Source organism: Empidonax traillii, unplaced genomic scaffold (genome assembly GCF_003031625.1).
Source record: "Empidonax traillii isolate 1590-97213 ecotype Southwest subspecies unplaced genomic scaffold, ASM303162v1 scaffold1066:size251847, whole genome shotgun sequence".
Lineage (NCBI taxonomy): Eukaryota > Metazoa > Chordata > Aves > Passeriformes > Tyrannidae > Empidonax > Empidonax traillii.
The window spans coordinates 202,494-224,482 of NW_020956259.1; the positions used below are offsets into that span (position 1 = coordinate 202,494).

At 40.6% G+C, this 21,989-nt stretch overlaps 1 protein-coding gene across 4 annotated transcripts in view; it reads left to right on the forward strand.

The window, feature by feature from the left end:
• Positions 1-21,989, forward strand: part of MCUB (mitochondrial calcium uniporter dominant negative beta subunit) — a 49,195-nt gene that overhangs the window by 22,044 nt on the left and 5,162 nt on the right. For 3 of the 4 annotated variants that reach the window (XM_027904571.1, XM_027904568.1, XM_027904569.1), the window contains exons 2-3: positions 18,871-18,946; positions 19,197-19,367. In XM_027904571.1, coding sequence (XP_027760372.1) covers positions 18,871-18,946; positions 19,197-19,367 — 247 coding nt within the window. Of the gene's footprint in view, positions 1-4,252; positions 4,275-18,870; positions 18,947-19,196; positions 19,368-21,989 lie in introns of those variants that run through there. The other variant, XM_027904570.1, reaches the window with a different exon arrangement.

The window sequence follows — 21,989 nt, forward strand, 5'->3', positions numbered from 1 at the left end:
CCCCCCCCCCCCAGGCCGTGTTATCTCACTGGTGCCGAAAACACAGAGCTATTTGATGAAGAGATTAATAATGACAAATTATTCTTGTGTCTCAGTGAAATCCAATAGTTATTTTACAATTTTTGTTGTACTAAATTGAACTTGAAGTCACTTGATATTCCATTTTACTAAGCATTATCTCAGTGCTAGACAAAAAAAAAAATGTGGAGACCCTGTGAGTATGCTAGGATGGTAGGAAAGATGAGTGTAGTTGCATGCATAGGGGTTGTTTCAGGGGGCAGGCGAATAACAGCGCTGGTATGACAGTACCTGAAATATTGTAGTAGATTTAGTGTTCATGTTATAAAGTTATTGATCATTGAAGGGAACTCAGAAGCAGCGTAAACGGGTAGAAGTTGTAGAAATGAATTTATGAGGAAAAATGTAGGAATTAAATATGTATAAGTTGCTTAAGCAGTGACTGCTGGGGTTCATAAATCTAACAGGCGGGAGAGGTGCAAGCACAGAAGAAAAGAACTGTGGCTGTAGTTGGCGATGTGTCTGAAATGGAAGCTTTGAGTATCCTATGCTTGACTTCCAGAGAGTGAAATTAAATATGTTCTTTTCGGAGAGGACAGGAATTCATGAGTTGATATACACAGAGCTACGCTAGACAGATATCTGTGTAGCAAGGAAAATCCTGTCCTTTTAGGCTGGTTAGATGTATGTATTGAGCCTGTCTTTATCCCATGATGTTAGTCAAGAGCTGTCAGCATTGTTTGAATCTAGTGTGGAGGACACAGAATGCAACAAGAGTTAACTGCTGTCTTGGGTCCCGCATACAAATGCTGGTATATAAACCTGGAAAAGTCCTCCCTCTCTTCTCATCCTTGAACACCTGGGGGAAGGAGAGTGTTGCAGTCCTTTTCAATCTCTCAAATTTACAAGACAATGTACTCTATAAACTAAGCTTTATTTAGTGAGCTCATTATGAAAGAAAACAAACAAATATGTCTGTTGAGCTCAATCCCCTTTGTACAGACTAGTCTAACATGATTTCACTAATCATCATGATTTCACTTCATTCATGAGTGATTATCTTTTAGAGCCCTTACAGCTAATTTGATTAGACTTCTCTTCAGAGTATAATGGAGCATCTTTGTCTCTGATCCTCAGACAACTGCTGCAGGCAGGGAAGAACAATTACTTCTTGATGTACTTTGAAAAACCAACACAGTTTATATAATTTAAGTTACTTTGAAGGCAACATAGGTAACATTCGCAAGTTCTCTGATTTGTAACTTGTCCACCAGTGAGCAAAGCAGTGACCTCAATGACAGCGCTCATCCTTCCTTCTCCCTCACAGTGTGGGCATCCCTGCATCACACTGGGAAGCAGAAAAGTTTCAGCAGTCTGGCTGCTGCTGGATCTGCTTCAGAAATTTTTTGTTATTAGGAAGTTGGAGCTATACCATTTCCCTAGGATTCCCCAAAAGTGCCAGGCAATCATAATGCAAGGATGGTGGCTGCAGAAAACAGCTAGCTACGGCTAATGACCTTCAACCCTTCCTGCCCAATGTGTCCTGCCAGGGCATTGCTCTTGCTTTGACTTAATGGCACTAGCATATATAAGGCCTTGGGTGGACTACTTGTCAGCCAGAATGTGAGCAGGAGCTGAGTGCAGGCACAGAGAGACTTTCTCAGACCTGCCTCTCTGTCTGATGGTCGGGCTGAAGCTGCGTGGTCACAACTCCTCCTCCTTTGCCAGGGACTCTTTCTTAGAGCTTTACTGCTCTTTCTGGTATTCTCAATTGAGAATGTTGGATTTTCTGCTGCTTACAGTCACTGAAGTATGCAGGCATGACAGAAGTCTACCTGAAGCAGGCCAGAGTCCAAAGTTGAGTTGGCTGCAGTGTGTGCAGCTCCTGTGTGCTGCACTTGTTTCTTCCATTTGGTGCAGCTGTTTCCTACGTTTAGGAAAATAGCATAAGGCTATGAAGTTGGATCTGCTAAAACCAAATTGCTGAGTGTCTTTTATGTATTTGATCTTCGCAGTGATAGTTTTCTTGACAGCTGATCTGCTATGCCATGAAAATACAGGCAGCAGATGTGACAACACTCCAGAAAAACCAAGGTCCTTTGATAAATGTTTAAGTCAATAAATATATGCACTTACAAAAGAAGTAGGATTTAGACACTACCAATTTAAAATTAAGAAGTTGTAATGTTTATCTTTGTAGGGGTTTTTTTCTGTTGAGTCCTAGGACAGGAAAGCACACAGCCCTCTTTCACATATGATGCAGAGATGATACTCAGACAGGCTTCTTTGCTTCACCATGTTTTCTGTGTTACCTTTAAGTAACTTAAATTATTTTAACTGTGTTAGTTTTTCACAGTTGATAAAGAAATAATTGTTCTTCCCTGCCTGCAGCAATTGTCTGAGGATCAGAGACAGAGATGCTCCATTATACTATGAAGAAGAGACTTATAATCAAATTATCTGTAAGGACTCTAAAAGGTAAGAACATGTTTCCTGGCTCCAACCTTTTCCTCCTCTGCAGAGCAATTTTTTTGAAACCATCTTTTGGCAGGCTCACTGCTTTCCTGTTGAGCAGCAAATACCAGCAGCTGTTATGTTCTGGGCAGAGATGCTCTTTACTGTCTGTGCCCAAACACCTAGCAGTTGAAAATAAAACACTGGAAAGGATTAAGATGCCAGGTGTTCATTCTGTCTCATACTTAGGATGCCGACTGTGATTCCCACGTAGAGTCAGGCAGTTGAATTGGAGGCTTCTTTCAGAGACTGTGAGGAGGTGCCAGGGGCTGTCTCAGGGCACTCCCTTGTGCTTTCCTGGCAGGTGTCAGTCAGCAGCTGCCTGTCACAGGCTGGAAGTGCAGGACCTGTCCCAGCAGCTGCTTCTCAGGCACTGGCTGTAGTGAGACAGGAATGTGACCTTCTTCCTGTGATAGGAACTAAACAGCAGTGTGCACTAAAGCTAATGGTTTGGTGTAAAGAACAGCATCCCGCGGAGACTGAGGAACACTGCAGTCATATGAAAGTTTTTGATGTTGTTGCCAGTTTAATTTTCAGAAAGCTCTTGTGCTTTTTTACATTTGAGGGTTGAGCTTAGGAAGCACATCATTAATTTAGTCCTCTAGTTTACCTTTATTTTATAAAAACCAAATGAATTACACCAATAATATGTAAAGAGCAAAGTTAATACAGGTTTTTCAGCAGTCTGACTCATATACAGGTACGCAGTTAGCTATTGGACCCTGGCTAAATCTTCATGCTCCAAGCTGATTGGTATTGTTGGTACTTGTTCCAGTTGAATCATCCATTAAATATTCACAGATTTACAGTCAGCATAGAAGTGAAACTGTCAAAACAACTTGCCTGATAATGACAAAGAAATAGCTATCAGAAAAGTGGGAGGCAGCTTCTGAGCTGAACTGTTTTGCTTCAGAAATTTCAGTACCATTTGCATTTTGTATCATTTCTGAGAAATGCATAATGCAAATGTATTATGCAAATACATTATGCATAATAGATTTTTTTTTTCTTAAATTCAGAAGTGTTCAAAGCTGTCAACTCTCTGTTATTTTTTTGGGGTTTTGAGTATTTTTCCTTGCAAAAGAAAAAAGAGGAAATACATGAATGACTTACTCCATGTATTATAAAAACATATGTGGTGATGGATGAATTTATACAACTTAACTGCTTGACCCCATGGTCTGCAGCCAAGTGATTGAATCTTATTTTTTAAAATTTTTTAAAAGAGACTCTCATATTAATAATAGTATTGGATAAGTACCACCGGGTAGAAACACAGCAGTTGAGGTCAGCCATTTCCCACTGGATTGTTAAACACAGGTCTACTTTTCAATTGAAGAAAATGAAAGGAAATGTTGCTGTTATCTGATCTGCTTGGCTCCATGTAGAAGGTCTTCCTTTCATGGTCCTGATAATAGGAGCAGAATGTGGAAATGATCTCATCTGGAATACAAGTGAGAGTGTATTATGAAAGCAAGTGCAGACTAAAAAGGAGAGCAACTTAGAGAAATATTCCAAAGCTGCAAACTGTCCAGGAGGGATGGGAATTTTATGTCTTTGTCCGTCACTACGCAGTGTCCACCTCAAAAGTAGCTGCTGACTGCTTTTCTTGTTCCATTGCAGTAGTTTTAATTTCCTTTGCCTGCTCTTTGTAGTTTCAAATGAAAACCGTAAAGATGAGAGAAGCAAGAGGCAAAGACGCTAGGGAGGAAGCCCAGCTCCTGAGGAAGCAGACAGATTAGGTGAGAAAGCAACAGATGGTCAGCATTCCCTATGTCATGCAGGTTGTAGTCAGCTCTGCTGCTCTGGCATATTGCTCAGATTTCTTATTTGTGCATGTCCCAGCCCTCTAAATCCTTGTTTGCAAACCTTCACTTGGGCTGGTCTGAGTGTTCAGGAAACTGGTAGCCGTTCAGCTGTTGACCTACCCAAGGTCATCAGGCAGGGTTTTTCTTACTGGGGGCATCTCTTACAGGACACATGCAATTGCAGTGGCAGAGGAAGATTCAGGCACAGAAGGGTGAAACAGAGCTTGGACCTTGCCATTCCCTGGCCATCCTGCTCTGTCTGCATGAGCTGTGTGGGCATCTCAGTCCCCCAGTAGGCGTGCTCCCGTCCCACAATTTTGCTGTTACACTGCTAGTGACCACTAAATGACTCTTGCAGCTGTATTCCAGACAGAAGCCAATGCTTTCGGTATGATTAGAATACAGCATGGTTACTGCTGCAGCAAAATTCAGCAGTTTTTGTGACTTTTCTTTTAGGATACAAATTGTTTTTTTTCTATTCATAGGACTCCTTCCTACTTGTTTTCTTTTTTTGGTTGGTTGGAGATTTTTTCTGACCTGATTCCTGAAAGAGACTTCTTTCCCTGTTTTTTTTTTTCCTGCTGTTATTTCGTGCTCAGATTACAGAGTGAATTCAGTTGAAGTCCCTCCTGCCTCTCCTTCCTCCCTCTGCTCTATCCTTTCATTGTTTTTTTCTTTCTCCCTCTCTCTGGGCTCCTTCATTTGGCTGAGTTTCCTGTTCTGGTTGATCAGCTGGTTGTAGTGATGAAGCTGGGACAAGCTCATCATGAAATCGTCTTGATACTCCTGAATGCTCAGCCAAGGAAATACGTTTGTGAGCACCTCAGGGGAGCTAAGAGAGTTGGAGGAGTGTTGAAGATCAAGAGGAGTGCTCCCAACAGCTTCCTTGAAGCCCTTCTTTTCCTGCCCCAAGGGTCTGTCCTTCTTGCTCTGCAAGTGGCTCCAGCAGAAGGGTTGCTTACCCTTATTATGAAGGGGTGCCCAGCCGGGATTGCTCTTAACAGTCAAATGTTAAGTCTAGAAACAAAGAAACTGAACCCTTAATTTGCAGGGCTTTTTTGTTACATCTCAGACATTGTTAGAGAAGACACAGGCTGTATAGACTACCTGTAAAATTGAGGTAGTAACAGAAAAATGTAGGTGAGGTCTCTGGGGTTATTAAAACACAAATTGAGAGTGAGAGGGAGGTGTCATTATAGAAATGGTGGCATTGGTGTAGGATGCAAGACTAAGGTACATAAGGAGTCATGGAGAGAAAAGCGGCAAGTCTGTGGTGCTGTAGCTTGGTGTTGTGATGCTGATCACATCTGCCCTGCTGAGCTCCCTTCTGATAGACTTAAACAGTACAGAAAATCCAAACATTGTTGCTAAAACAGCTTTACAACTAATGGACTTCGATTTTTTACCTTTAGACTTGTAACATGCTGTGAGTGCTTGAGCCATTTTATAGCTACAGCAACCCTCTTCTGTCTACTAGGTTTTGCAGAATGTTTTGTTAAACCTGCTAATGTTTTGGATTGACTTTTGGGAACATGAGGAAGTGGGATTTTCCTTATTTAAATTAATACGGGAGATGTGGTTGGTTTTTGTGCTTTCTCTGAAATGTCTTCTTTGTTTTGGGCTGAAGTGCCCTGGAACTCCAGCAAACATGAGTGTTGCCTTGTGGGAACTCTCTGTTCTGTGTAAATTTAAGGTATGTATAAAACTGATGCAGAGTTAAAAGATCCCTTAACAGTCTTTCTTGATATTTATATTCGGGCGGGCTGTAGTGATGTGATTATAGGTTGCATGGGACAAGTTTTCGTAGTTAGATGGCTCATGGACCTACATGACTGTTTTTTCTGCAAACATGTGACAAATATTCTCTGGTCATCCTTGTCCTTGCCCACAGGACATGCCATGTTGAGCTGGGAGTGGGAAATGTAAGTGAATCCCCAGTTGATACTGCAAGGACTGTGTGCCTGTCTCTGAGAGAGGGTGACCCATTGCTTTTCCTCCCTGGGGCTGTATCTCTCTTTTGTCCAGCCTTCAGTTTTTCCATTCAGTGTGCAAGAACATCATAGCCTTCAGACCTGTCCCATTTCAAGATTGAGTTGAAATTAGCTAGCAGGTTCAGAAGCTCCAAGGATAAGGAGGACAAGACCACCCTCCTACACAAGTGTTGTTCCCTTATGAACCTGTGGTGCTTAGTGAGTGGAAAAAGTGAATAATTTATCTTAAGAGATGCTTACTGGAGGGGGTTCGATGTCTTGTGGTCTCAGATGGTGGGTGGCTGGGAAAGGAGGAACAGTGATGTCTCTGTGCATACGTGTGCTTTGGAGACACATTTCTGGCTAGTCACAGGCAATTCTGTGCTCTTAAATCCTTGAGTTTGAGCCGACTTTCCAGTGTTTCTTTGAGTGAAGGTGCTATTGTGTTGTTGTTGATTTTATGAAATGAAGGAAACTTCATTAGCCAGAGGATTTTTGTTTGGTTTTAATCTCACAGGCAGAGAGGAGGACAATCTCTTTTACTTAGTGCAACAGTGTGCTGGAGATGCAGAAGAGATGACAAATGGAAATCTTTGTAATGCTATGTTTATATTATTTTCCTCCTTTGTCAACTTAATTATTACTATTTTGATGCCTTTGGTCAGGTGGATTTGGGTGATTGCTGGAATACATGATGGATCTTTGCCAATATGCAGCTGTTCACCATGCTGATAAGAGTATAAGATACTTCCTTTAAAGAAAAAAATCATCTTTAGGCTAGTAAAGCCCTTTGGGAGATCCATGAATGTGGCCTCAATGGCTGTGTTTTTATTCCTGGTTGGTATGAATAAATACTGTGCTAGTTTTTGAGAACTGGGTGCCACATGCCTAGGAGTTACAGGAAGCTGAACAAAAATAGTGTCATGTAAAATTCACCAACACCAAAGAGAATGCTGTGTAGTTTGATATGTTGTGGAGATAAGACAAATGATAGGAAAGTGAGAATCTTATGCAGGTGTAGCAGGCACTGGAAGAGTGCTTACTGTTGCTATCAAAGTAGATGTTCATCTGGGTAAAATCAAATTCCCAGACTGCTAAGCTCTTACTTGCTTACAAGTCCTTTCTTGGTACTGCTTAGTTTTATCCTCATGTAACAAACTCACATGCAAAGCTGCTAGAAATTCAGGAAGCCTTGGTTGGGAGTCAGCTGCTCTTTCTGGCTGGTGAGGATAAGCAGCCCTGTGTGGCCACATGTGACCCTGTCTTGGTTGCCTCACTCTTAGTGGACCTAGAACAACACACAAGTTTTTCTCCTTGCTATGGTCTTCAGGATGGGATTCCAGATAGTGAGGATGGAGTGCAAATTTTCATGTTCTGCAATAAGCACTGTTTAGCAGCAAAACAGAGGTAGATCAAGTTGGATCAACCCAAAGTAATATTATTGTTTCTTACCAGAAGAGAATTCTGACATGAACTGCGGAGTTCACTGACCACAATCCTCCTGGTTCCTAAGGACAGGAAGGCTATATATATATATATACATATATATATATATATATATATATACACACACCCCCCTCTTTCTTTCTCTCTCTCTCTCTATATATATATCTGAAATAGCTAGCTGAAGTGCTTGTGATATTATTTTTCCATAGCTGTAGGCTCGGGGTGCTTATCTAGGCAGAAAAGGAGCATGAGTCTCTACAGTGTGACCTGTCATTCACCCTTGGCAGTTAACATGAAGCTCATACCTATTACTTCAGTTTGTTGCTTTAATCTTAGAGATAACACTTAGCTTTAGACTTTGCCTCCCTTTCCTTGGAAAAATAATTGAGTCGTTAAGTGTCTTAGAACCAAGAAACTTTTGACTCTGTTTCACGTTCATGTGAATGCTCTGCTCTTACTTGTAGGGCATTAATTATGAAAAAAAGTGAGAATTTTTTTTAAATTATGATGCTATTGATATTTTACTGATTACCTTGGAAATTGCCTATGGCTTGGCAGCTTGGAATTTCAAAACAGAAAGGAAAAAATTTAGCTATTAACCATTTTACAAAGGCTGGGCTCTGACTAGTGTGCAGTTTTATAAGAAACAGGTAATCACACGAAATGTAACACAAGTATGAGATGGCAGGTTAGCTTGGTCATAAGAAAGGAAAAAACACCTTTTTTTTCTGATTGAAGGGGATTTTTGAGCAGTCATTATGCTTGTGCTGTGTGAAACCTTTTGCTGTTGTGTCTTTTGCATTTCATCTTTAATTTATATTCTTGAAGCCAATTGTCCTTGTCATTCACTTGAAAGCTGTCTTTCTCCTTTTTATACAAAGAGTATCTCTGGCATTGTGAAATGTAAGGAGTTTAAATAAGGTGATAGTCTGGGCTGCATGTGTACTGGAAACATGTAAACAGTAATAACATATTGTGACACTTCTTCACAATTCTTTTTCTAATGTAGGAAGATAAAAACAAACAAGAACCAAAGTTCTTTGCTGTCTTTGTGTGTTGTTTAGCTGATCAAATCAGATATTTGATTATATTCAGTTTTTATTACTGTAGAGATACGGATTGATTTTTTTTGGTGTGGTTGTTAACATTTAATGTGTGTGTGTGTGTGTGTGTGTGTGTGTGTGTGTGTGTGTGTGTGTGTGTGTATTTAGACACTACTGGAACAAATCCTGTAAAGTCACCAACATTTTGTTTGTGAGAGGCATTTGTAACTAGATCTTCCATTGTTTTGCATCCTGCAGTTCCCCTCAGCTAGCCATTAGCTGTGTATGAGATACATATAATATATATATACATCTCACTGATGTAAAAACATGATACACAAATGTGTGCTTTCAGCTGAATCTCTTCATCCCATGACTCCTATGTGCCCTAAAGAAACATGAGTGTTGTAGGTGATGAATGTAGTACAAATTCTTTTAAGGGTCCATATGGAAATCCCCAGTTCTTATTGCTAACAGCTTGTGCTAGATCAAAAAAAGGTCTTGTTAAATCTCATTCTCATAGAACTACTGAATTGTTTAGATTGGAAAAGACCTTGAGATCCTCATGCCGAGCCATTAAGTGGATGCACATCACAGGCTATGATAAGTTATGGTTGGCTCCATGGTCTGAGGAAGGTCTTACAGCTGTACTTCAATGTAAAGCTGAAGTTCAGAAACTGAAAACCCCAACGTTTTATGATGTGCATGTGGATTTGGGGTGCCCAGTTGGAAGGCATGTGTGTCTGGGGTTGAAGTCTGTCTTAACTTTAGGGTGCTTGAGGCCAGGCTTAAACACCTCAAGTGTGAAACGCCTTGAGGTTGGTGCTGTACCTTTAAACTTGGATGTGGATGCCCTTCCTAAGTCTAGGCAGTGAGACAGAACCTGGTCTTGAGTCTGACCGAACTTGGTCTGACTTCCAGCTCACCTGCTTATATTGCCAGCAGGAAGAAAATTGCTGCACTGTAAAATGGCAGAGAATATGTCAGCTTGGTTCTTCTGCTTATACGGATGTTAAAATTGGTACCTTTACTGAGATAAGAAAGATACACTCCTATAATAGACTCCTGGAACAATCTGTGCTGTCCTTGTCTGAGGGCAGATTAGATTAAGGAGTGCTTGCAAAAGAACTATAGGAAAAATGACTGAAAATTGCATAAAAGAAGAAGCATGCATTAAGCAGTTCATAGAGCCATTTTATCACTGTAGATTGCACATCTTTTCCAGTTCTTTCGACAAAACCTTTGTTATAACTTGATTGTTCCAAGAAGGGCACGTCTTTGAATGTGGTGCCCTCAATGCTCTCACCTTTCCAGTGTTCAGGCTTTGTGAGTGACCACAGACTGTGCACGGCGTTATTTGCAATGCTCCACGCACATTCTGAAGGCCGAGCTACTGCTGATCTGTGTGGAAGATAACAGTCTCTCCACATATTGATAAACAAATGGAAAGTATTTTTCTGTTTGGTTTTGGGTGGTTTTGTCAATATGCACAGAATAATATGTTAAAATTATTTTATATACAAATTAATTGTTTTTAGAAGGTACTAGGTAAACACACCAAGGTGGAACAGCTCAGCCTTGCTCCTGAACAGCATTGCTCCTCCCTCTTGTTTTGGTGGTGCGGAGTGGCAGGTGTGGTGCAGAGTGGCAGGTGTGCTGCCAGGAATGAGCAGATGTTTTTGAGTAACCTCTCTCTAACCATATTTAAAATTAACACCACTAATGCGCTAAAGGATTGTGTCCTAGTAGAGGCAGTGTAGGCTGTTGGATCACTTGTTAGCCATTTCTGACTCTGAGTGGCTGGTAGCTGTGCAATTAAATAATCTTAAAGCTTAGTGGAAACTAACATTGGTAAACAGACATGCAGCATGATTGTGTATAAGGTTTCATTGCATGAAAGGTGTAAATGTGCAGGCATGTTGTATGGAGTAAGACTGAAGGGCAGAGGGATAGCTCAGTGTGTCACAGCCAGTATTGCTTGTTGATTTCAAAATACCATTGCTTGTCTATATGCTTTGTGCTTTTACTCCTGCAGGAAGAAGGTGAAAATCTGACTATGATTGATTTGATGAGGAATGTTGCAAATGAGCTCATTGAGTCACTGGTTCAGCTAAGGTGTGTTTTTAAAACACTGATGTCAACAGCTGAATCATGGAAGTGCGCAGCATCAGCAAAGCCACAGCCATTTGATGTTTTTTTATCAAAATAGCATCTTGAACAACAGTGGGAGAAGATAGAGTCCCCCAAAAAATCCAGAAAATGAAGCAGAATTTTTTTTTCTTGATATCTGACAACACTTTAATGTGTCTGTTCGGGGATGGCAATGCTGAGACCTCTCTCTGCAATAATTTTAGAGTGATAGGTGCTTGGACACAAGTCATAAAGTGTTTATTGGGACCTTTGCTGAACTAACAGGGCTAACAGGGCTTCTGCACTCTGGACAGCATGTCAGTGTTTCATGCCAGAGTGGTTGGATTTTCTAGACATCTCTCCTGTGGCTACTCTTCTGTCAGGAATACTGTTGAAGCTACTTCTCCCAGCAAAGATCTCTCTCAAGAAAACAAATAGGTGAGTCTAAGCTTGCCTGCTTAGACGAGTTTCATGGTTTTAAAAATATTTATGTAGACCTCTGATAAGGGCCTTGGAACAAAGTTGTCTTCTCAAGTAAAGTGTTGCTGTGACAGTCTTGCTAAAGCCAGCTTGTTGAAGGTGTTCTGTAAAGTATGCATGAAGGTGACTTTGAGCAATTATATTTTTTTTAACTCTTTCTAAGACCTTTGTAGGAAGAGGTGCAGCAAGCCAATTTTCTTATATGATGAAATATACTGTAAGTGTAGTTTTGAAAGGAAAGGCATTCTTGTTACCTTTCAAGTTTTGCAACATTCCCAGCTGAGGATGCCTGTCCCAAAAGGCACAGCACAAGAACAAAGATCTATTCTGTGGGGCAATTTTAAAATCATGCTGTGCTGACAAATTAGTCTTTTGACCTAGACTGTTTTGTGGAACAGGTGGCAGAGCTTTTGAATGTAGGCTTGTTTTTGATAAAGCACAAATACATTTTCATGCTATAATCCTTTCCTCTCAAATTCTTAGCCCTCTCTGATTTGCAAACTTCCTTCTAGGTGTTGCATCCCACCTTTTCTTCTGAAAATAAAGTGGGTTGGGAAGAACAACAGCTTTGAGGCAAGCAGACTTTATTGAAACCAGATGAAGGTGCGAGATTTCCATTACTGTAAAACTTTGGACTTGGAGGAGATTTTAGTGCTGTTTCTCTTCGTAGGAACAGAAGAAGATTTGATAAAATAGTAAGACACAGTTCTTGGTGTTGCTCCTAAAAATGCCCTTGGTCTGCATAGCTGTCTTGTTTTTAGGTCTGTCCTTGCATTTTTTTGGAGGTCTGCTTGCTTTGAAAAAGCAGGGATTATCTGTGTATTTATAGTAGTCCCTAGAAGACACTGCAGGAAGATGATGTCAGCTGGTGGTTCATCCTTCTGATCTCCTCAGCACTTCTGGTGTTGCTTCTTTACAGTGAGGGATCACTATTACTGAAATCATGCTTTTGGATAGAGCAGGGTGAGGCTTAATTTCAGCCTGCTTTAAATGTTAGTGTTTTCAGCATCTATTTTTATGGCTTGTAAAACACATACGGATGCACATCCCAGGGCTTCCCTAGATACTTGGAGCTCTGCATCCACAGCTGCCTGGTGGAGAGTCAGATGACCTCAGTGACATACAGTGCAAAGAGGGTCTTTTACCCCTGTAATTATCCATGGCTTGCAGAGGTTGCATGTTTTCTCTCCCCTGTGTGCACGTGCCGAGTGGAGTGGGGTGTGCATGTGAGGAGGAAGAGTGGCAGGGAGTGGATGAGAGGGCACAATGGAATAGTGAGCAGAAGTCAGGCGGAGGATGCGCGCTTGCTCAGGGGAAGCTACGTGAAGGTCTCCATGGCAAAAACCTTCTTCTGTGGTGGATTTGACCAGCTGGACCCTCATAAAAGAGGTTCTTGGTGACCAGTTGCCTCGATGCATTTCCTACCACAGCTGTCATTTTGGTCATTGGTAGTCTGCTTAAATCTAGTGCCAACTCTTCTTGGAACCTGAGCAGAGGCAGGAAATGAAAGATTACCAGTGATGATAAAGGCACAAAGAACAACAGGCACAGGAAACCAAAATTTTGATTGCTGGGGCTGTTTTATTAGTTTTTAACAGTGCTGTAAGGCAAATGAGTTTTGAAGAAAAGTTGTGACTGCTATATTGCTCTTGCTTCTTCAAGGTCACGGGAACGTGCATACTCACATTGACACTACTGCTTTGCTGGAAGAGACCTGCTGGTTATTTTTTTAAACATTCTGAAGACGAGAAAGCTGCATCTCAGGAAAGACCTGACAACTTTCTTTTGGCCTAGCAAAGAGAAATATATCCTGAATGCTCCCATGTGTCAGAGTTATCTTCCCTGACTGAAACTGGTATATTGGTATAGGATGTTATGGCAGAATGAGTGATGTGCCTGTTGCAGGGATTTTCTTTGTTAAACTTAAATTCGGCTTCCAGCATATGTTGCTAAATCTGAGCATGATTGAAGCTGCTGTTTGCATTGAGGCTGTTGTTCCATGATCATCTAAATCAGTTCTGGGACCAGTGTAGAAACAATGACAATCCTTTCAGTGTAAGCAAAGACAAATTAAAAATTAATGAGAGAGAAGGTGTTTCTGTAGCTCAAACAGGCACTTGTAAAATGATTGTAGGCGGTTGTTAGAGCTCCTTATGTCTTATTTTCCTAATCATGTGGGATTGCATATAAAAACAGCACAGAAATTTAACAGCAGATATCTCCAAAATTACTTTAGTGACTCATTTTAAAAAGGGAAATACCTTATGTGTACTTATTGCAAACTTGGTCTGAATACTAATTTTGTTAATCATGGTTGTGCAAGATCTGCAAACTCAGTAGACTGTGACAGCATCTGGGGTTTTTTTCCTCCTTTTCCTTGGTTTTAAAAGATTCTGAAATGTCCATAGATAGTTTATTCTGAAATTGCAGATTGCCAGTCCATAATTAATTAATCTGTTTGTTTCCGTTGGAGAATTAGATGGGAGCTGACGTCATATGTATGTCGAGAACCTCTAAGGAGAAAAACATATAAGTCAGTATAGAAAATATAAATAGCTATTTATAGTACATGCCTTCACCGAACAGTGGCTTAGACATACGTGCCCTCATTTTCCCTCTGCTCCAGACAAGCAAGAAGCATCCAGAGAGTGGACTTGTCTTGCCCTTCTCCTTCACAAACTGGGCACGATCAGCACATGAGAATGATGGATACTGGGGATGTTGGCTCATGTAGTGACACTGGGAAAGAGATGCCCCCAAATTCACTTTTAGGCACTGCAACTATTAGTTTGCCCCATGTCTTTTCTACCTTCTGTTCTTCTCCCAGTCCTTCAGCAGATGTGTGGAGGGAGCTGTACCAGGTGTTGGACAAGGACTCCAGGAGACAACTGACCTCTCCTCTCCTGCCAAGGGAAAGAGTGTAACACTGTATTACTATTCAAAAGCAGGCTGCAAGATATGTTTTAATTAGAATGTGTTTTGCTGCAGTGTGATTAAGGGTAAAAAGCTTTGCTTACTGGAGTAGTGCATTTTCTTCTTGTGCTTTGCTATATCAAATTCTTACCATTACCTTGGAGAGAAGGAAATGAGAATATTGGAGACCATAGTACTCACAGTAATAGTCTGCATAATTTTTTGTGAAGGCTGCTCCTGAGTTTGACTTGAGGCAGTCTTGACAGGATCTCATGCTGGAGGAATATAATACTTCAGTTGTAGTATTGCATGGCACTTAAGAAGAGGGTACACAGAGTTGAGCTGACTCTTTTTTATTGGGTTAAACAGCTTTCTACTAATAAATACAAATTAATGGGGACTCAGATGTTGAAGAAGTATTTTTGCTGTTGAAATAACAAATGAAAACTACCATACCTTCCAAGATGTATATAAGCAAAGAAAACAATTTCAAATCTGTGATTGTTGGGTAGCTGCATTTTGATTCACATTTATTACAACATTCTGGTACGGCAAGTCAAAAGTAAATAAAGCAACTAAGACAATAATTCAGTGTTCTCAGAAAGTGTCCTAATGACATCTTTTTGTTGAATTTCTTTTTCAAGGTCACATCTTCATATGAAAAATATTTTTATTTCTTGTTCTCTTTCCACCCACATTACAGTCTTTACAGAACAGAAGTTATGGTTCCTGATGAGGTTACTATTTACATATGTAGTGCTGAGGAAGATCAGAGGCTTGCATGTCACCTCATGTACTGATAATTATACCAACTTCTTTCACATTATTGGTTACAAGTAAATTTGAGCAGAAGTTTGAAGGAACAGTCACTCAACATGAGAAGAGATTGCTTATTTGGAATAGCTAACTCCAGAAACTGCAATGTAGGTAGGTTCAGTCATTTGCCACTGTCAAAAGCGAAAAATGCAGTATTTCTGTTCCTGTCTCTCCCACTCTTCATGTCTGGCTGCTTAGTTTTCCATCTCAGCTATGCTGTTACAGTAGTCCCCAAAGCTGTACTGGAGAACCAGGTAGTTGAAATTTCCACTCATACTTTTAAGAGTGGCAACTTCTCTGTTGTTAAAGACCAGAGGTACCCTTAACAGAGGAAATACTTCTTTAAACTAGGTATATATTTTCTGTTAAAAAATGCCAGTTGGTATAAAACAGGATATGTTGGATTTTTTTAATCACAATTAACACTCTGGGCCTTAAATTCTCATGAATTTTAACTTGCTCAAGAGTCCATGCCTTCAGCTGAGTTAAGAAATGTGGTGTGCTGTGGCTGACTGCTGATCCCGGGCACTTTGTGTTAGGAAGCTAATATATCTGAGGTAGAAAGGGTGCTTCGCAGCTAAAATGCTGTTCACGAGCTTTCAGCTCGATTCCTGAATGTAACTGTGATTGCATTGGAGGTGTTTTATCCAGAAGTCCTGCCACACGTGCCTTCCAGTTGCAGAAAGATGTAGAATGGCTTTCTTTAGCCTTTGCATGGTTAGATGAATTAGGCAAGAGGTGCACGTGCTGGCATTTAAAAGAGGTAATAGTATGCTGTCCTCCTTACAGTGTCTCTAAGTTAAAGTTGTGCTGCAGTTAGTTCAGATTAGATATTCCTGTTCCAGCTCTCACTGATGTTGCTGTGAGGGCAGTCTCATTGTTTTGGTCCTGTAGTTTGTGTTCCTTCTAGTTGCGGTGCTTGCTGACTAACATTTCTTTTCCAGTGGTTAGATAGGGGTCATTGCAAGTATCTCAAATAGGGCACAATGATTTGGCTGTAGGGCACAAGCTAATGGTTCAGTAACTTCACTGGAACTGGAGCTTTAAATCTGGAAACATAGGGAGAAAATTAACCCAGCCCTTCATACTTACCAATTAATCAACCTAGAGGTTATGTGGAAAGTTAATTATTTGGAAATCAGTTCAACTCCATGGCTCTGTGGCTTTTGCTTTTCTTATACTTCACATATTCTTTGCAGATGATTTTAATGGATAGGCTGCATTAACAGATAATCTAAAATAGAAAGAAAAAAAAAAAAAAGCTCTAGGATATAGAGATTCTTTCAGTGGATCATGAATGGTAATGTCAAAGTCTAAAGAATGATAGAATTGTTACAGTAATGATCTTATTTCAATAAATGTAGTTTTATTTAATAAGTACTTTTAACTTAATATATTAAATATATTTAGATATTTTAATATATATTAATTGTTGAACGCAGTTTCTTCCATAAGTAAAGTAGATACCCAAATTGACAACAAAAGAAATTAAGTAACCTTCAAATAGAGGCTGGCTGGGGCCCCATTGCCTGGGGCATGTTGAACGATCAATACCCAGGTATTGATTGCAAACTTACATATCAAGAGTCTGTAAAAAATGAGTTCCTTATTATCCCTTGTATGAATGAATGGCCAGTCTCTTCGCGAACGAAGAACCGGGGAAGGTCTTTCCACCTTCCAGCCTGCGCATTGGATTTTTTAGGTGAGACACAGTGTGCGCGGAACTGAGCCCACCCTTTAATCCTGAGGTTCATCTGCCGGGGCCAAGCACGCTTGGACGGTGGCAGCGAGGTCCTCAGGACGTAGATGGATTGCCTTATGGGCTAACGAGCTCCATCTGCCCGGGGAGGGGCCCCGACCGGGAATCGAACCCGGGTCTCTGCAGTGACAGTGCAGTGAATTTTCCCCTAGACTACCGGGGGCTCCCATCCCTTGTATATCCCTCTGAAGAAACAACATATTTGCTGTTACATTCAAAGCTATTGAGTTTTACTGTGGACTGTTCTAACCTGTGTGTTGCAGACTCTTATGTGGAAAAGCAAATTGTATGTTGAAAGTTGTCTCCGTACTCTAGGCTGGGTGTTACTAAATGTTTTGGGGATGTAGGTGTTCCTTGTAAATGGGGTGAGAGCTGGTGAGCTGGGCTGAGTCCTGCTCTGCTCCAGGGAAAGTCTCTTGCTCTGCTGAAGGAAACGGACAAGTTGCCACATGTGTCCTGGCCCTGGGTGGTGTTCAGCATTCCTACACTCCTTATGTCTACCTTTCTTTGAATTAATGCTCTTATGTTTAAGGTATTTGGCTTTTTTGTCGAGGTTTCTGACTGTCTCTGATATGTGAACACACACATTTCTCAGTGTTGGAAACACCCAGAATTACTTAATTTCTTTAAAACCTGAAAAGTGCTTGTTCCAGGTAAAAAGCTAGGGCAATGTCAGCATCATTTTACAGATTCATTTTACAGATGATCCTTTTATTTAACCTAATACTATATTCCTACCCAAACAGTCAAGCTTGTGATTCTTTAAAAACAAATAAATCATGTGAACTGGTGAGCAGTGTTTGGCATACTGAATGGGCAGGACCTCTTGTATTTGTAGCCTTGTTTTCCTGCCTTGTCAAAGGATATTATCTTGCAGACTCTGAAGGGTTTTGACCTTCAGAAAGATGAGCTATAAAGCTCACCAGAGGGCGGATTGGGTCCTTGTCATTTCTCTCTGCATTGTTTTGCACTTCCCTCAACTACCTTATTTCAAATCCCAGGCCTTGGTCCAGCCCATGCACAATTTTTGTATCCAATTCAATCAAGGATGTGATTTCCCTTCTACCTGTTACATTTAGTTCATGGTAGTAGCATCTGCCGTGTGTGCTCACTGCAATAAAATTGTTCTCTCCCTATGCAGGGGGATTCGCTGTAGCAGCAGAGACTTCTGTGTTGCACGTTTCACAGTGTGGAGGGACTGCTTTAAGTAATGGGTCTAATCAGACCAGTTTGTCTTCTGTGTTGTGATGGTTCTCACCAGTGTCTCTGGAAGGGACAAGCTTGGGAGCACAGCCATGCAGGTTCCAAAACCCTGCTGTCATCCTGTCCCAGGGCATGGAGGATTCTTATTGCATCTGGGTGTGCCTTCTTCAGTGTGGTACCAGAGGCTGATGGTGGTGTCAATTGCAGCAATAGCCGTTCCCATTTAAAACATTAAAAAAAAAAAAAATCATCTGTCCTCGGGCAAGCTGTATTTTAACAGCATGAATGTCAACAGCTAGCTTTTGGTATATAATTATGAAGCAAACAGTAGTGATCTCCGTGCCTTATATTTTATTTGTGATTATGATTGTGCAGTAAAATCTTCACTGAAACCATACTTATGGCTGTTTTGGGGGGAGAAGAGAGGTTTTATTGTAGGAGTTGCTTGAAGCCCTTCAGAAACACTGTAATTTTTCCCCCTTTCTTTCCTTCCCCTTCCCTTATTTCCTTGAGTTAGTTAAACCATACTAGACAGAAAGTTTATTTGTGGGCAATACCTTAATACCTTTGGCAGTGATTGTCCTTTCTATCAGGACGGTTTAATCTTTCACATTGAATTGCTAAGTGAGGGTTTTTTTCTTCAGACAGACACCTCTGATATCAGCTCACACAGAAGCAGATCACCATGACAGGCTGGGTCACTGCTTTTAACCAGATGTATCTTGCATCCTGACCTTTCTAAAGCAAGCTCTCCTGTGTCCGTGCTGCAGGTGTGGCTCTGGAGGAACGCAGGAGCTTGGAGGGGCTGGGAAGGAGCACCTTACAGCACACTGGTGCCATCTGATGGTAAGCTCTCCCAGCAGGGTTTCTCCCTTCCCATCAATGTCAGCAAGCTTTTTATTTTTTTTTGTGAGGGTCAAATGAGACGTGGTTCTATATATCTCCCAGAAATAGAAGTACTATGTTGATTTAAAAAATCTAGAATGTTTTGTGTAATTTTCCTTAATTCATTCTATGTTTTAAAAGCAGCTTTTAAACTACAACCTACCATATGACTTTTTCACTTAGTTGTCTTTTTTTTTTTCCTATCTCCCAGAAGTAACTATTAATTACAGACATGGTCTTCCTATGATAACTCTTATGCTGCCCACAAGAGGTGAACGCTGTCAGTTCACTGTTAAGCCGGTGGTGACCACTGTAGGAGCATTCCTGCAGGATGTACGAAGAGAAGATAAAGGAATTGAGCGAGCAGAAGTCTTTGCAACAGGTATTTTATATTTGTTATTCCCCAAAATAAATACATTTCTTTTCAAACGGACTGTACTTCCCTTCTGACGCATGAGTTCAGTTCTTCCATCAGTTTTAGCATTGTTGCTTTGGGGTAGCTCTTGAATGCTTCTGGGGTTTATTGTGTTTCAAATTTAGTATCTGAGTCCTCTTGAAAAAACTAATTGAAAATTAGAAGTTTAGCCTCTCTTTGTAATTCTGTCTTAAAATACATATCCCTCTTCTGATTTCCTTGATACCTTTTTCTTTCCTTGTCCTCCATGATCCTCCTTAAAGACAACCTGTCAGGATCTTGAATGTGATGTCTGCCAGTTGTTCAGTGTTACCTAGAGCTGGAAGAATCCATTTGCCTTACTACAAACTTGAACTCATATGAAAGAGCTAAGTAACCAGATAATGAGTGCAATAGTGAAGGGCAGCTTTTGGAGATTCTGGGGACATTTTATTTATCAGCTAGGGTACAATACTTTGAGGCCTTTGGGTTGAAAAGAAAGTGATTGCTAGGGTCAAAGGCTAACTGATATTTTTGCATTGATGTGCTCTTTCCTCCTTGTAGCATACTATTTATCCTGTTGTCCCAAGTCTTTAGATAATTATCTCAAGCTCTCCTCACTCTTTTCTTGTGTTTTGTGTCTTTGGTTTTCCTTTTGATAAAAGTTCATCTGGTTCTCCATTTTACTTCCAAGACAACTTGATTTGTATTTTGGCAGTGCTTTGTAGTTTTTCCACAGCAGTTCTGAACAGTCTTGCAACCCCTGTCCTGATGTTAGAGAAGGACTCAATCTCAAAAGTAGAATTGTGGTACAGCTTTTTCATCTGAATCTGGGAGAATAGGGACTTGAATTTGTCTTACTGAAAGCCTCTATTTTTCTCCTTTCCTGATTATGCCTCTAGAGATAAAGAAAAGAAAAAAAAAAAAGGATAGCTACATTCCTATGGAAAGATTTATTTTCCATCAGGTAACACATAAGCAGAAGAAAGGATGGGGTCAAGGAATGCTGGTCGAAAGTTTCATGGCTGGGTGCATTCATAACATTCCTTTTCTTTCTGGTTGATACTGCCGAGGGCTGCAGGGACTTTTAAGGGAACTGAAAATAGACTGATGTTCCCAGAAGCCAGAGATATAGGAGAAGCTGTTTTAGTTGCCTTTGAGAGCAGATTTAGTAAAACAGGAAAATATCCCATAGAGACATTTTTTTACATTCTCCGGAGCAATGGAGATGTGATGTGTGTGGATCCCAGTGTGTGCATGAGCTTCAGGAGCTTTGTGTACACAGGAACTTTGGTGGTGTTTTTTCATTGTTTTTTTTAGGGTCTGTTAGGCAGCAAAAGTAGAAAATTCTCTTGAAAAAGATAATTCCCTAAAAGACTCTTATCTTCAGAAGCCACTGTTACAAATGCCTGTTTTCAGCAGCTGGCCTTCCCCTTAGTATGGAAATTTTTCACTACAAAGGATTTCTTAACTGGGGGGGAGACAGAACATGTGCCAGCAAACAGTTAACCTCTGGGTACTGCTCTTGTGCAGAGACATCCAGGGCAGGAGTATTCAGTGATTTACTGCCGAATGGAATTCTTCTGTGAATTACATGCCTCGAAAGTGACTGATGTTTTCACTGAAGCAGGAGGAGTTACCTTTTGCTGACATACCACAGAATAATGCAATTGCAATTCAGCAGTGAATCACAGAAGTCTAGCATTTTTGGCATGGAGAGGCAGCAGATTGCAAAGTGAAGAGGAATTTGGGTCGTTTTCACCTTGTCTCATCTGTCTAAACACACACCCCTCCACTTCAGACTTTGGAATAGAAACATTGTCCACTTTGATTAAAACAGTGACTGTCAAACAGTTCTCTGCTCTGTATTTGTCAAGTACTGGGCAATTGTAATGTTAGAGAACAGCTTAAATGTTTAATTTATTAGGAAACTGATACCGTAAAGAGAAACTATTGGTCAAGTACTGAGAGTTGATTTTAAACATTTATTATTAACGAAAAATTATGAAACCTTGATTTAATGCAGACACTTCTGTGTCAGTTAGCCATTAATGAAAGCTAACCTTAACTGAAAGTATCAGTGCTGTGTATGATGACTTGCTTTCATTTTCTGTGGATTAGGTTTTGGTCCTGCAAAACTTAAGTAGACAAAAAATGGCCCTTTGTCCACATTGGAACACTTGTGTTTAGGTCAAGGATTGAAAGCAGCCTTTGCCAAAAGCCTGTGGGGAATTTTCTTAAATAAAATGCCTTCCTTTCCCCAAAACTTTTCTTCTTTTCAGTTAATAAGAGGTTGCACAGGTTAATAAATTGGTGGCGTTTCACATCCAGAACAAAGAGCCTGTCTGGCACTTCTTTTGAAAAGCATTTTTTGCTTAAATGTCACTTCATAAATGTCACCTTAATAAGCTTTGATGCTTTATTACACTGCAAAAGAAAAAAGAAATGAGTGCATGGGCACATTAAAATTTCATGTTTTGGATTGAGAGTGATAGCCCTCTGGGTTTGCTTTGCCCACACAGAGTGGGCGGGTGAGCCAGCTGGTGTATTAGCTGGCAGAGCTCAGCAGTCTCAGCCTCAGCAGATGGGGCCTGAGGACAGAGCCCTGGT